Source organism: Motacilla alba, chromosome 22 (genome assembly GCF_015832195.1).
Source record: "Motacilla alba alba isolate MOTALB_02 chromosome 22, Motacilla_alba_V1.0_pri, whole genome shotgun sequence".
NCBI lineage: Eukaryota > Metazoa > Chordata > Aves > Passeriformes > Motacillidae > Motacilla > Motacilla alba.
In genome coordinates, this window is record NC_052037.1 from 176,697 (window position 1) to 191,061 (window position 14,365).

At 59.9% G+C, this 14,365-nt stretch overlaps 1 protein-coding gene across 5 annotated transcripts; it reads left to right on the plus strand.

Moving 5' to 3' along the window:
• The first annotated feature begins 1,163 nt into the window (after positions 1-1,163).
• On the plus strand, positions 1,164-12,837 carry SLC39A14 (solute carrier family 39 member 14). Of its 5 annotated transcripts, none has more exons than XM_038160405.1 (10): positions 1,164-1,199; positions 4,055-4,116; positions 4,321-4,590; positions 4,701-4,887; positions 6,833-7,002; positions 7,505-7,627; positions 8,156-8,341; positions 8,530-8,737; positions 9,791-9,975; positions 10,211-12,837. In XM_038160405.1, exons 3-10 carry the CDS (start codon positions 4,336-4,338, stop codon positions 10,355-10,357), a joined length of 1,461 nt encoding a protein of 486 aa, XP_038016333.1. In that variant the 5' UTR covers positions 1,164-1,199; positions 4,055-4,116; positions 4,321-4,335; the 3' UTR covers positions 10,358-12,837. The 5 variants fall into 5 exon arrangements, with proteins under 5 accessions (XP_038016333.1, XP_038016332.1, XP_038016331.1 ...); XM_038160404.1 differs by lacking the exon at positions 1,164-1,199 and adding an exon at positions 2,002-2,385; XM_038160403.1 differs by lacking the exons at positions 1,164-1,199; positions 6,833-7,002 and adding exons at positions 2,395-2,971; positions 5,452-5,621.
• Positions 12,838-14,365: the final 1,528 nt, after the last annotated feature.

Below are 14,365 nucleotides of genomic sequence, written 5' to 3' on the forward strand. Positions count from 1 at the left end.
TTGGGGTGATCCCAGGGGATGTTTTGGGGTGATCTGGGGGGTCCCAGGTGGGATTTTTGGGGGGTCTCGGTGCTCCTGGGGTGTCTGGGGCTCTTTGGGGGTCCCAGTGCCCCGCAGAGGGGGGTTGGAGCAGCTTGGGCATCGCGGGTGGGACTTTTTAGGGGGTCCCAGAGGAGGCTCTGGGGTTCGCGATTTTTTAGGGGGTCCCAGTTGGGATTTTCGGATTTTTGGGGAATCCTGGATGGGGTTTTGGGGGTTCCCAGATGGGATTTTTGGGGTTCCCGGGTGGGATTTTTTAAGGAGTCGTGGATGGGGTTTTGGAGTTCCTGAGTGGGAATTTTTTAGGGGTCCTGGGTGGGATTTTTAGGGGGTTTGGGGTGAAAATTTTGGGGGTCCTGGGTAGGATTTTTTAGGGGGTCGTGGGTGAGATTTTTGGGAATTCCCGGGTGAGATTTTTGGGGTTCTGGGTGGGATTTTTGGGGTTGTGGGTGAGAATATTGGGGGCCCTGGGTAAGATTTTTTAGGAGGTCCTGGGTGAGATTTCTGGGAGTTCCCAGGTGGAATTTTTGGGGTCCCGGGTGGCATTTTTGTGAGTTCCCGGGTAAGATTTTTGGGGTCCCGGGTGGGATTTTTGGGATCCCAGGTGAAGTTTTTGGGGTCCCGGGTGGGATTTTTGGGAGTTCCCAGGTGGATTTTTGGGGTCCCAGGTGAGATTTTTGGGGTCCTGGATGGGATTTTGGGGGGTCCCGGGTGGGATTTTTGGGGTCCGGGATGGGATTTTTGGGAGTTCCCAGGTGGGATGTTTGGGGGGTCCTGGGTGAGATTTTTGGGGTCCCGGGTGCGATTTTTGGGGGGTCCCAGGTGGATTGTTGGGGGGTCCCGGGTGGGATTTTTGGGGGGGTCCCGGGTGGATTTTTGGGGGTCCTGGATGGGATTTTTTTGGGGTCCCGGGTGGATTTTTGGGGGGTCCCGGGTGGATTTTTGGGGTCCCGGATGGGATTCTTGGGGTCCCGGATGCGATTTTTTTGGGGTCCCGGGTGGATTTTTGGGGGTCCCGACGCTGCGCCGCTGAGGGGGCGGGGCCTGAGGCGGAGGGGGCGTGGCGGGGCGGAGGCAGCCAATGGGAGCGCTCCCCGTGCCGGCGGCCGCGCGTGCGCCCTGCGCGGCCCCGAGCGGCGGCGGCGGGAGCGGGAGCGGAGGTAGGACCGGGATGGACCGGGATGGACCGGGACGGACCGGGACGGACCGGGACGGGCACGGCAGCCCTGCCATGCGACGGGGAACCGGCTGCGGGGACGGGCCCCGCGGGGAGGGAGGCAGCGGAGCGCGGGGAGCGGGCTGGGGCCGGCCCCGAGCCCCGGATGGGGATGGGGGATGCAGGGAGGGATGAAGGATGCACGGAGCGGCTGTTTAGGGTTTGGGGCCGCTCCTGGGGCCGGGGAGCAGCCATGGGAGCTCGGTTTGGGACAGCCCGTGGGGGCTGGGGCAGGGGAGGGTGCAGGTGGAGGTGGGGTCGGAGGTGTAGGACCCTGTTATGGGGTGCAGGACTCAGTTTTGGGGTGCTGGGGGCCCAGTGATGGGGTCTGGCACCACCACGGGAAGCTCTGGGACCGGGCAGCGCCGGTGGGATGGAGAGAGGGGTGCGATGGGGCAGGGACCGGGCGGCAGCAGCAGCTCCGGCCCGGGGGGCACGGGGCAGGACTGGGGGGTCCCTGTGGGGTGCGATGCCCGGGGGATTCCCGGTTCCGCTGCCCTCTGCCCGCCCCGGGCTGGGATCACGGGGTTGGAAAGGACCGGGCTCCGTGCGGAGGCTCCAGGGGAGCCCAGGGTGTCGGTGACCCGGGAACGGCTCCGCTGCCAGCCCCGGGACAGCCGCAGGGCACGGAAAACCGGCGGCTCCGGGGAGCCCTGCTTGCCGCAGGACACGTGGAGCGCCGCTCGCTCCGCCAGGCCCCGCTGGCTCCGAGCGCCCCCAGCAGCGGGATGGCTCCGGGGCTGGAATTCGGGGTCCCGCCGGCCCTGGCCCTCCCGGTCTGCGGCAATCCCTGCGCGGGATTTCGGGAAGCTGACGTCGCCGGGGTCATGCTCGGCTGTGCCAGCGGTTCTCATTCCCCCGTCACCTTCCCGCTCCGAGCGGCGGGGTGATGTGCGGATCGCGGCCGGGACCGGCGATCTCCGGGAAGCGGAGCCCAGGGAGATGGGCAGGGTTTGCCCGGCCTCGGGAGCTGCGTGCTGCTGTCGTGGCATCGCTCCCGGGCACATCCCTCCCGGGCAGCCGTCCCTTCGCGTGGCAGCGCTTTGTCCCCGTGCCCCAGCCCGATAAAGTAGGTCAGGCGCTGGCTCCGGGCTCCGGGAGCGCATCCCGGTGGGAGGACGCCCTTGAAGGTAGCGGGCAGGAGGCCGGGGGGCTCCGGGAGGGTCGCGGCTGGCGGTGGGGATGGCGAGGCTCGGTGTTCTGTGCTTCGTCCCGGGATGCTGGGCTGGGTGTGCTCGGCGCCCTCCTGCCCCGCCCCGGGGTTCCAGCAGGTCGGAGCCCCCCGGGATGAGCCTCTTTGGGACCTTCTCTTCCGCAGGGGCGGCTCCTCCGCCTCGCTTTGCCCTAAAACGGAGCGAGCCCGTGCTGCCCGGCTCTGCCCTTCCTGCCTGCCTTCGGCGGCGGGGGGAAAGCCGAGGTCCGGTTTTCCAGCCCGGGTGTATCCGGCTCAGCCCGGCTTTGGGAGAAACCCCCGGGAGGGCTTTTGGCAGCGGGAGAGCTGCGTGCCTTGGCACGGGCCGGGCCGTCGGTGTGCCGGGAGCAGCAGGGCTCCCGGTGGCACCGGGGATTTGGGGAGCGCCCGGCTGGAAAGGGCAGCCAGCGGGACGTGCGGCCAGCCGGGACAAACCTTCGGCACGCTGGGCAGCGTGCCAGCGCCTGCGGGAGTCACCGGCAGCCTGGATGTCCCCCGGAGCCCAGGGGGACCCACCTGGAAGGGTGGGTTGGGATAGGGAGGCAGAGGAAGGGTCTGGGCTCGCTGGGGGATGCTGAAGAGGCAGAGGTGCCTCGGGTCCCCGCACCCAACAGGGTGTTCCCAGCAGCAGCGCTGCTCGGGATGGGCTCCCTCCCTCGTTTTGGGAGGAGAGGGGTTAAGTCAAAGCATCCGAGCTAAGCCCTGGCAGGAGAAGGCTAAAAGCTCCCGGAGAACAAAGCTCACAAAGTGGTGGTAAGCTGGTAAAACCTGTGGGAATGCGGGAGCCTTCGGGGCAGTGGGGTCCTGCATGGGGAGCGGGGTCCTGCGGGTTCCCTGCAGCCCCTTGGCGTGGAAATCCTGGCCCCGGGTTATTTTTGGAACAATTGCTTGGCCGGGCTACAAAAATGTCCTGGTTTTTGGAAGAGACTGGAGCCTGTGAGCCGTCAGCTCAGGCCAGGCGCTGTGGGGTGTCCAGGGCTGGGTTGGGAGCACCAGGATTCCCTCCAGGGGGATCAGGAGGTGCATCTGGAGCCCCACGCTGGGATTGGGATGGCTGCTGCATGGATGAAGGCAGCAGACTTTTATTTTCTCCTTGCCAATCCCAAATTTGCCGTCCACCTTTCAGGGAAGCTTTCCCAGGGAGGCAGCCTGAGCTCCAGGCTCCCGGGAGCCTCCCAGGGTGGACGTGCAGGTCGTGCCTGGCGTCCCCTCCTCTCCCTGCGCCCCTTCCTTTGCACCCCGGGGCTGTGCCACCCCTCTTTTATCAATTCCCGGCACATATGAAAGGGACAGAGAGGGCAAGGATTGATTCTGGGCAAACACTATAAAGGCACCTACAGTTGGAGCGGGGAAGCACTCGGTTCATGGTAATTATCCTGGTTAAATTATAACCTAATGAACAGGCCACCTCTGTCCCCGGGGCTGCCGTGTTCCTCCGAGCGCCGGCGCTGCGCTGCTCGTGTCCCAGCCCTGGTGGCACCGAGGGGACCCACGCATGGCCAGGGCTGCAGCGTGACTCCTCACCCCCCGCAGAGCTGATTTGGGGCTGGCACAGCTGGGTGTTGGCGCAGCCCGTGCCTGCTTCCCGACCATCCTGCTCTTCCCAGGGTCCCCGAGGTGCTGCAGAGCTGGAGAACCCCCAGGAGCCGTGTCCTGGCAGCCCCCCACGGTGAGCGAGGGGCTCGGGGTGGCTCAGGGTGGAGGAGGAGGGGGTGGCTTTGCATGGAAAGATTGTGGAAAAATGCCGAGTCCTCCTCAGGCTCCGCAGCGCTGTTCCCCCTTTCCCTGAGGATAACTCCATCGCTGGGGCGGAGGAGCCGTGGTTGGAGCGCCGGGAACGCCAAAGCCAACAGCAGTGTGGTTTCTCTCCCAGCATCCCAGAGGCACCATGATCCCCAGCGTGGGCCCCCGGCGCTGCTGCCTGCTCCTGCTGCTCTGCCTCCTCCCCTGCCCGCAGGTCCGGGCGGGCAGGGACGGCCCCGGCGTCTCGGCAGCCTCCTTCCTGCAGGATCTGCTCCAGCGCTACGGGGAGAGCCAGACCCTGAGCCTGAAGCAGCTCAAGGCCCTGCTGAACCGCCTGGATGTGGGAGTGGGACACGCCAATGTCTCCCAAACACCTCAGCAGCGCCTGAACCTCTCCCGCGTAAGGAGGGGACCCCCAAAGCCTCCCTGTGGGCCCCCAAAACTTCCGTGCAGATTCCCGAAACCTCCCTGCGGAGCTCAAGGCACATTTCTGTCCCTTCCCTCCCCCAGTGCTTCAGCTCTGTGGAGCTTTTCGCCATCCACAACCTGAGCGAGGGCTCCCCTGTGGGGCACAGCGAGTTCAAGGAGTTCTGCCCCACCATCCTGCAGCAGCTGGAGTCGGGGGCGTGCGCCTCCGAAAACCTGGAGAACGAGGAGAATGAGCAGACGGAGGAGAGCAGGCCCAGCTCAGCTGAAGGTAATCGGGGTGCTGGGGGGGGCTACAGGCACTGCCTGGGGCTGGCACGGAGCTTGGGGACATGAGGAACAGCCAGTTCCCACTCCTGGGAGCTCCCTGCCTCCAGCAGCTGGCAGCCCTGACCGAGTTTTCCTCGCTGTGGATGGTGCCGTGGTGTGGTTTTGCCGGGATAACCTCTGAGCCTCCGGGACAGCTGGATGAGGAGGGGACTCTGCTGTGGGTTCCCCTGGGTGGGAGGGGGTGACCTGGAGGGACCCGCGGGCCTCCGGCCACCGCGGATGCTCAGCCAGCTCCCGGCCATCCCGGTCCCAGCGATGCCCAAATCTTGGATCAGCGGCCCCGAGCACAGCTCGGCTTCTCCCACGCTGGGGCTGGCTCGGGAAAACCTTTTCCAAGGAACCCCGTGGCTTCGTTCCCACCTTCCCTGCACCGAACACGACGGTTTTGTCACAGCTGGAGCGTCCGGAGCGCGGGGAGCAGCCCCGGAGCCTTTCCCACCCGCCCGGGTCCGGGCTCTCCGAGAGCCTCGGTAATGTCTGGCCCTCGTTTCTTCTCGTTCCGCAGTGTGGGGCTTTGGTTTTCTCAGTGTGTCCATGATTAACGTGGCCTCCCTGCTCGGAGTCCTCATCGTCCCGTGTTCCCAGAAGGCCTTTTTCAGCCGGGTGCTGCTGTTTTTCATCGCGCTCTCCATCGGCACGCTGCTCTCTAACGCGCTCTTCCAGCTCATCCCAGAGGTGCGGTAGAACGTCCCTGCCTCTCTCCCGTCTCCGGGGCAGCTCCGTGGGCGCCCTCTCTGCCTCCACCCCGCCGAATCGATCCGACCCCTCGTCACCCGAGGCTCAGGGCTTGGCTCAAGGGGCTGCGCAGGGCTTTTCTCACCCCTCTGAGCACCAGGAAACCCTCAGTGTCCTCCATGCCTGCCACGTCTGAGGAGTGGGAATGTGCTGGGAGAAGCTGTTTGCTCCTGCTCTGGGTGTCCAGGAGTTCGTCTTTGGGAGGGATGTGCTCAGCCACATTCGTGGCAGCAGTACTGGCACGAGCCAGAGGGAAAAAAATGTGAAATATGCATGAAAATATGATCACATATCCATATAAAAGCACGGAGAACAGCCCGGAGAAGCGCTGGCTTCCTCTGGAATTGGCCAACTTTTACAAGTTGCCTTTAATTGCTTTTTTTTTCCCCCTTACCTGATTTCCAGCCCGATGTTCCCACAAGGGTTCTGGCTTCCATGAGGTATCCTGGTGCTCTGATGGGACCGACAGAAATATCGCAAATTAATTGTGTTGTAATTGCGCAGTTCTGGAGCTGAATAAATCCACCCGGATTGGAAACCTTTGGAACGAGGTCCAGGTGCCTCCTCAGAGGATGAGCCGGATTTGGCACATCCAACCTTAAAAATTCCACTGGGTTTTTCCCCCTGGCGTTGCCTGTTTGCTGCCGGGCAGCGAATACCTCATCCGTGCTGGCAGTGGGATGTTTTTCCAAGCTTTTCAGCTCCAGAACTGCAACTTTTATTTGCTGGACATAGAAACCAAGCGCCTCTAATTCCTGATCTGCCAGGAATTGAAATGCCAGAGCTACGCTCCAGCCCTGCCGGCACCCGGAGCGCCCCGGCAGGGAGCAGCTGCAGTTCAGGGCTGGAGCGTACGAGGTGCTCGGGGGACCCGGGCGCTCTGTGGCTTGGGAACGGCCCGTGGAGCAGAGCTGGGGGCTGGCTGGGACGTGGCCTGGCTGCCAAAACCCAGCTGAGATTCCCAAAGCCGCTGAGCGCCGGGTTCGCCCTTTGGAGGTGGCGTCAGATGAACAACAATCACTAATGGATGTCCTCTTCTCTCCCTCCCTCCTCTCTCTGTCCTGTCGGTGTGGATTCCTCCCCTGCCCGTCCCCACGTTGATCTCGTCCCTTCCCGTCTCCCGTGTCCCGGGGTGGGTTTGGCTCTGCCAGTCTGGGGTTACGGTTTCCTCTGCGTCTCCGTCATCTCCCTGTGCTCGCTGGTGGGAGCCAGCGTGGTGCCCTTCATGAAGAAGACCTTTTACAAGCGGCTGCTCCTCTACTTCATAGCTCTGGCGATTGGAACTCTCTACTCCAACGCCCTCTTCCAGCTCATTCCCGAGGTAGGGAGAGGACTGGCGGGTCTGTGCTTCTCTCTCTCTCTCTCTCTGGGGCTGTTTCTCTCTCTCTGGGCGCTCGCTGGCTGGAGAAGGGGAAGGCGGCATCGGAGGGGAGCCCCGAGCGAGGTATGGAGCCCCTCGGAGCTGGAGTTTGGAAGGGAACGGCTCCAGGGAGATCCCCGGTCTGCTTCAAGCAGAGAATCGTTGGTTTATTGCCTTTTCTGGCCGGTTCTAGCCCTGGAGGTAGGTCCCCAAGCGGTTTTGGTCTCCCTGCCCCAGGGCAGGTGCTGGATCCGATGCCTCGGGGCACAGCCGGCTTGGAGGAGGGCGTGAGGGAGATTAAAGTGCACAAAGGCGTTTCCTGAGCTTGTCCCCAGAGCAGCTGCTCCTCAGAGAGAGCTCAGAGCTGTGTCACCCCTCCAGTGTCACCCCAGGGGCAAAGGCAGATGAAGGACACTGCCGGGGCCTGCTCCTCATCCTCTCCTGGGTCCCCTCCTGCCTGCAGGCGTTTGGATTCAACCCTCAGGAGGATTATTACGTTTCCAAGTCCGCTGTGGTGTTCGGGGGCTTCTACCTCTTCTTCTTCACAGAGAAGATCCTGAAGATGCTCCTGAAGCAGAAGGACCAGGTGAGGTGGAGCAGGGGATGGTGGGGTGGGAAACAGCAGGAATTTTGGGATGGAAGGGATGGGAAACAGCAGGAATTTTGGGATGGTGGGGTGGGAAACAGCAGGGATATTGGGATGGTGGGGTGGGAAACAGCAGGAATTTTGGGATGGAAGGGATGGGAAACAGCAGGAATTTTGGGATGGAAGGGATGGGAAACAGCAGGGATATTGGGATGGTGGGGTGGGAAACAGCAGGGATATTGGGATGGTGGGGTGGGAAACAGCAGGGATATTGGGATGGTGGGGTGGGAAACCACAGGGATAACAGGATGGCTGGGTTGGAAAGAGCAGGGATAATGGGATGGGGGAGTGGAAAACAGCAGGAATTTCAGGGAGGCTGGGATGGGAAACAGCAGGGATATTGGGATGGTGGGGTGGGAAACAGCAGGATATTCAGGGGCAGGAAAGAGCAGGAATATCAGCATGGCAGGGTGGGAAAGAGCAGGAATATCAGGATGGCTGACAGCCCTGAATCCCCTGATCCCACAGCACCACCACGGGCACAGCCACTACGGCCCCGAGGCTCTGCCCTCCAAGAAGGACCGGGAGGAGGGGGTCACGGAGAAGCTGCAGAACGGGGACCTGGACCACATGATCCCACACATCACCAGCGAGCTGGAGTGCAAGCCCCCCTCTGGGGATGAGAAGGCCGTGGTGGGCTCCCTCTCTGTCCAGGTGAGCGCCTCATCCCGTGGCATTGTGACAAAATCCCACCTGTCAGTTAAAACCAGTTCTGCAGCCAAATTCTCCGTGTGTGGTGGGACCAAACAGCTCCGCCGTGCCGGTTTAATGATTAGTGGGGTGGTTTTCCCATCTGGAGGAGGGATCACTGACCCCTTTTGGGTGCTGACTCCATTTTGCAGGACCTGCAGGCCTCCCAGAGCGCGTGCTACTGGCTGAAGGAGGTGAGGTACTCGGACATTGGGACGCTGGCCTGGATGATCACGCTCAGCGATGGCCTCCACAACTTCATCGACGGCCTGGCCATCGGGGCCTCCTTCACCGTGTCGGTTTTCCAAGGGATCAGCACCTCCGTGGCCATCCTGTGCGAGGAGTTCCCCCACGAGCTGGGTATGTGACTCCTTGGGGCTGCCCCTGCTCCTGCTCGCTCTGGAGTGCGTCCTTTGTCCACCCAGAAAGGCAGATTTGGGGTGGAATGAACAGTGATGCTGCCGAGAGGGGGGAGAGGGAGGGCTGTAAACTGCTCTGAGTAATCGCCGCTCTAAAAATAACGAGGTAATATGATGTCTGAGATTTAAATTTAGATGGAGGCATCTGAAGACCAAAAAAAAACCCCTCAACACCTCGTTGGTTTGGGAGGGGGGGAGGCGGGTTTGGGTGGGAATGTCTGGATTTGGAGCGGTCAGTGGAGGGGAGGCGGGTTTGGGTGGGAATGTCTGGATTTGGAGCAGTCAGTGGAGGGTGGGAATGTCTGGATTTGGAGTGGTCAGTTGTGGGGAGGTGGGTTTGGGTGTGAGTGTGTGGGTTTAGGGACAGTGCTGTGGTCAGTGAGTGGGAGGCAAGTTTGGGTGTGAATGTCCAAATTGAGGGGTAGATGAGGAGGGAGGTGGGTTTGGCTGTGAATGTCTGAGTTCAGGAGCAGTGTAGAGATCAGTGAAGGAGGGGCAGGTTTGGGTGTGAATTTAGGAGCAGTGGAATGGTCAGTGAAGGAGAGGCAGGTTTGGGTGTGAATTTAGGAGCAGCGGAATGGTCAGTGAAGGAGAGGCAGGTTTGGGTGTGAATTTAGGAATTGTGGAATGGTCAGTGAAGGACAGGCAGGTTTGGGTGTGAATTTAGGAGTAATGGAATGGTCAGTGAAGGACAGGGAGGTTTGGGTGTCAGTTTAGGAGTAGTGGAATGGTCAGTGAGGGAGAGGCAGGTTTGGGTGTGAATTTAGGGGCAGTGTGATGGTCAGTGCCCAGTGCCAGCAGCCACAGGGAGCCCACACTTGAGCTGGCACGTGCTGTGATGTTTGGGTGTTCTGTGCACTCCAGGGGTTGGACTCTGATCCTTTGTGTCCCTTCCAACTCGGGATATTCCGCGATTCCATGAGTTCAAGTCGGTGCTGTCCCAGTGCTGCTGACAGCCCTTCCCTCCTCATCCTCCCGTCTTCCTCTCCCTCAGGGGACTTTGTGATCCTGCTGAATGCTGGGATGACCATTCGCCAGGCGCTCTTCTTCAACTTCATCTCTGCCTGCTGCTGCTACGTGGGCCTGGCCTTTGGCATCGTGGCTGGCAGCCACTTCTCTGCCAACTGGATCTTTGCTCTGGCTGGAGGGATGTTCCTGTACATAGCGCTGGCTGACATGGTAAATCCTGAGCCCCAAATCCTGAGCCCTGAGCCCTGGGATTTTTTCCTAGGAAAAGCTCTGCTTGCCCTCAGCCCGCAGGCACGGCGGGGTTTGCTCCGTCCTCTTGGCACATGCAGATGTCTCTGCTTTGCTTTGCCTGGCTGAAATCCCCGGGATGGGAGGCTGGTGGGCGTTTGCTGAGGAAGGACGGGGCTGTCACTGAGCCCTGCCATCCCAATGCTTCCCCCTGCAGTTTCCTGAGATGAACGAGGTGAGCCGGGAGGATGAGCAGAACGGCAGCGCCCTGATCACCTTCGCCATCCAGAACGCGGGGCTGCTCACGGGCTTCACCATCATGGTGCTGCTCACCATGTACTCGGGGCAGATCCAGATAGGGTAGGACCAGCCCGAGCTGCAGCCCTGATCCAATTTTTCCATGGTTTTATTTTGGGGGGGGAAGGGTTTTTTCTTTTTTTTTTTTTCTTTCCTTTTCCTGCTGCAAACGTACGACGGTACCTGTGCGGGCACTGACGTCACACTACAGGAGAGACACTGCTTTGAAAGCTATTCCATGGATCTTTTTCTGGTTTAAGGCTGAGGGGAGTGGAATTCCCCTTCCCATAGGACTGACCTGACTTTGTCCAGTGTCATATCCCTTCTCTCCTCGCCTCTCCCAGAAAGGATGGAACGGGGAGACGGGAGCTGCTCCAGCTGTGCTGCTCCTCTCGTTGTGCTTGGAGCATTCCCATGGGACATGAGGCTGTCCTGACCCCTCTGGGCTGTGTGATGGGGACAGACAGGGACAGACCCTTCTCAGAGCGTTCCCCACAGCCAGCCCTCAGAGCTGTGCTCTCTGAGGATGAGGAGGTTCATGATGTCACCATCATCCAACTGCTTTTGCTGGGTTTCAGCCCGGACAATGCCCTGCCAAGAGCGGGGTGAAGAGGGCAGGGGTTTTAAAGCACATTTTGGGTGTCAGTGCTCAGAGCAGAGCACACCAGCCTGGGTTGGAGTGACACTTGGGCTGCTGGGAGAAGCCTGCCAGGATGCCCTGACCCTCCCTTCAGTCCATGCTGCTGGAACGAGGGACAAACCCCAGCTCCTCCTCTGTGAGGGCTGCTCAGAAGGGGATGAGAGCAGAGCCCTGCCCGGCCACAGGCTCCACCCAGGGATTTCTCCTCCGGCTGTGTCTGAGCTCACGGTGACACCCAGGAACAGCCACCAGTTTTTAAACAGTGCTAAGGTTCAGGGTGGGGTGGGGGGTGTTTGTAAAAGCAAAACTCAGACTGTGAACCTCTTTAGGTTGCGTGTTCCCAGCCTTAGGGAGTAGCCAGAGAAGGGTGTTCCAGGCACTTCCCAGCTCTGCCTCCGGGCTGGCGTTCCCCAGATTCACTAGGTGAATTACTTATTATCATATTGATAAGGTTGTCCACCCCACCTGTGTTGCCTGAGGTTCCCTCACACCTCTTTTGCCCCCAGACCCCTTGTCCTGTACCTGGTGTAAGCTTGTGGCCGTGTGGATTCAGGGGAATCCCTCGTGGTTTGGCGCTGGATTGGGATGGAGGAGAGGTGCAGGTGCTCTGGAAGTGTTTGTGAAGTGTCTTCCTTCACTGCCCACCTGTGCAGGTGTGTGGGGTGTGACAGGGTGGTGGCACTGTGCTGGAGCAGAGGCTCCCACACCTTCCCTTCGCCCTCTGAGGAAAGCAAACCTGAGGCTGTGCCAGGTGTTATTCCTGCCCATCTCAGACAGAGGGCCCTGGCACAGGCTCAGCACCCCTGGCAGCGTTGTACCCTGGCTGGGTCTCTGTAATCCCTGAATTCCCGTAGTTCCCAGCTGGGTGATGTTCTTCCTAAGCTCCCAACAGCTGTCACCGAGCCCGTGCCCTCTGGCACTGCCAGGATCCTCATGGATCATCACCTGCACTCTCGGTGGCTTTTCTAGTCTGGGCATTTGTCCCCTCAGCACCCCCGGCTCTTGGCTTTGTCCTGCACCCCAAAACCTAAATATCAATTCCGGAGGGAGCCTTTTTGGGATCACCCTTCACCCGAAGGTGCCGCGCTGTCCTCGGGTGACTCCCTCAAGGAGAGACGGGCTCCGCTTTGTCCCGTGTGGTGTCCCTTGTGGGTTGTCACCGAAAGTCACTTTTCCCACTGGAACCGAGCAGCGTGGCCTGGCTGGGGCAGTCATTCATCTCCTGGCAGGCGCTCCCTGTGCTGCAGGTTCCAGGACCAAAGGGGCATTGGAAACACTTTTTCCTTGCTTGAGAGAGCCGCAGCCCCAGCTGACTGACCCGATGTGGAAAATCTGAGTCCTTCCACTGGCACAGCTGCCCTCTCCTCCCTCTCAAGGAGCACTTGGAAAACACCTGTGGCTGGCAGGGCACCGGAGCTGCATCCCGGCTGGAAAAGCCTCCGTGGGGGAGGACAGGGGGCAATGGGGGGTTTGTCCCCTCTGGACTGTGCCTGGGAGGTCCCCAGGAGGTGGGAGGTGGCAGAGAGCAGGGCTCGGCGTCCTCAGAGCCGGCAGCATTCACTGTGAGGATCGCAACTCCGCCGTCTTCTCCTTCCGAGTTTATCCCTGAGAAGTCTGCAACCCGGGGATTTGGGATTGGGGGTGAGAATCGAGGCTGCCCTGCCACCAAGGAGAGCTGCTGTTCCCCCTGGGCAGGCTGGCACCTGCCAGTGGGAAAGGGGTGGCAACCCACCCAAACCGAGCCCCTCGGGGATTGTCATCCGTGTCTCCTTCCCCTCAAGTTCCATCTCAGTATTTCAATTAAAACTCAGGTGTTGTAGGAGAGAAACAAAGAGCGTTAACTTAAATGTCACGTGAATTGTACAGATATTTGTAAAATTCCATAAATAAACTATATTCTGTAATGACGGAGGGTCCCAGGCGTGCTCGGCAGTGAAATCTCCCTGCTGCGGGGGGATGGAGGGGTGGGATTGCTGCTGGCTCAGGATTTTTCCGAGGGGAAGGGCTGGAGCCGGGCTGGGTGATGCAATCCCGGTTTCCAGCTGGATTTCCCTGGCTGTGCAGTGCGGCGCGGCTGACGGAAGGTGGCACTGACAACCCCCAGCCTGCCCGCATGGCACGGCCTTTGCGGCTCCAAAAACCCTTCCTTAATTATTTATATATATTTTTTTTAATTATTATTTTTCTGAAATATATTTCCAAGCCCTGGTTTTCCTGGGAGGTATGGGATGCTGGATTTGTCCCCAGCTCACACTAGCCAGGCTCCTGGCAGTGCTTGTGTCCTTGTTTTCCTACCCTCCATTAGGGGGAAAAAAAATGAAAAAAGCAAACTTTTCTACTTCCCTTTTTTGCCTTTTTCTACACACCCCCCCCCCTCAATCTGCCAGCTCTGAGCAGCAAACTCAATTTTTAGAAAGCCTGTTGTAGCTAAAGAAACCAAATCTTGATATTCTGAGGTGTTTTATTTAAAAAAAAAATGTTTTATTAAGCAAGGAAGGTCACAGTGAGCATCGGACTTGCTCCTGCTCATCAGCACTTCCAGGGGTTCTTGGCTGGGCTCTTTTCTGCTGCAAAATCCTTGTGCTTTGCTGAATGCCTGGAAGCTGAGTTACCTCAGAAGATGCTGCTGGAGGAGGTCATGGAATTCCTGGAATGGTTTGGGTTGGTTAAAGCCCGTCCAGTGCCACCCCCTGCCCTGGCAGGGACACCTTTTACTGTCCAGAGTTGCTCCAACCTGGCCTTGGGCACCGCCAGGGATCCAGGGGCAGCCACAGCTTCCCTGGGAATTCCATCCCAGCCAGGAATTCCTTCCCAATATCCCATCTAAACATGTCCCCCTTCATCTTCAAGTGGTAGGCACAGACCATTGTCTGTTTTGCCTTTCCCTCAGAAATTTTCTGTCTAAGGAATGAATATCAGCTCTGGAGGCAGTCTGGCAGAGCTGGAGCTGCTCACCTGGAGAAGGGAAGGCTCCAGGGAGAGCTCAGAGCCTCTTGCAGGGCCTGGAGGGGCTCCAGGAGAGCTGGAGAGGGGCTGGGGACAAGGGATGGAGGGACAGGACACAGGGAATGGCTCCCAGTGCCAGAGGACAGGGATGGGTGGGATTTTGGGAAGGAAACTCCTTTCTTAAGGACTTTCAGGCACCTTTCTCCATGTCCAGTCTGGTTTTTGGGTTTTTTTTCCCCAAATGGAAGACATTGAAAAAGTGTGTGGGAATTTTAAAACCCCGGTGTGACGCTCCCTGCAGTGTCAGTGTCCGCTTCGTGTGGGAACCTCCCGGATGCGTTTCAGCAGGAAACTTGGGACAAGGGACGGACTCCCACTGCCAGAGGGCAGGGATGGATGGGATACTGGGGAGGAATTCCTGGCTGGGAGGGTGGCGAGGGGCTGGAATGGAATTCCCAGAGAAGCTTGGTCTGCCCCTGGATCCCTGAA

Coding starts and splice junctions, on each gene's coding strand:
- SLC39A14 (XM_038160403.1), top strand. CDS start 2,473: ATGCTGGGCTGGGTGTGCTCGGCGCCCTCCTGCCCCGCCCCGGGGTTC. Junction 4,117..4,320: donor TGTCCTGGCAGCCCCCCACG/GTGAGCGAGGGG, acceptor TTTCTCTCCCAG/CATCCCAGAGGCACCATGAT. Junction 8,738..9,790: donor GGAGTTCCCCCACGAGCTGG/GTATGTGACTCC, acceptor CCTCTCCCTCAG/GGGACTTTGTGATCCTGCTG.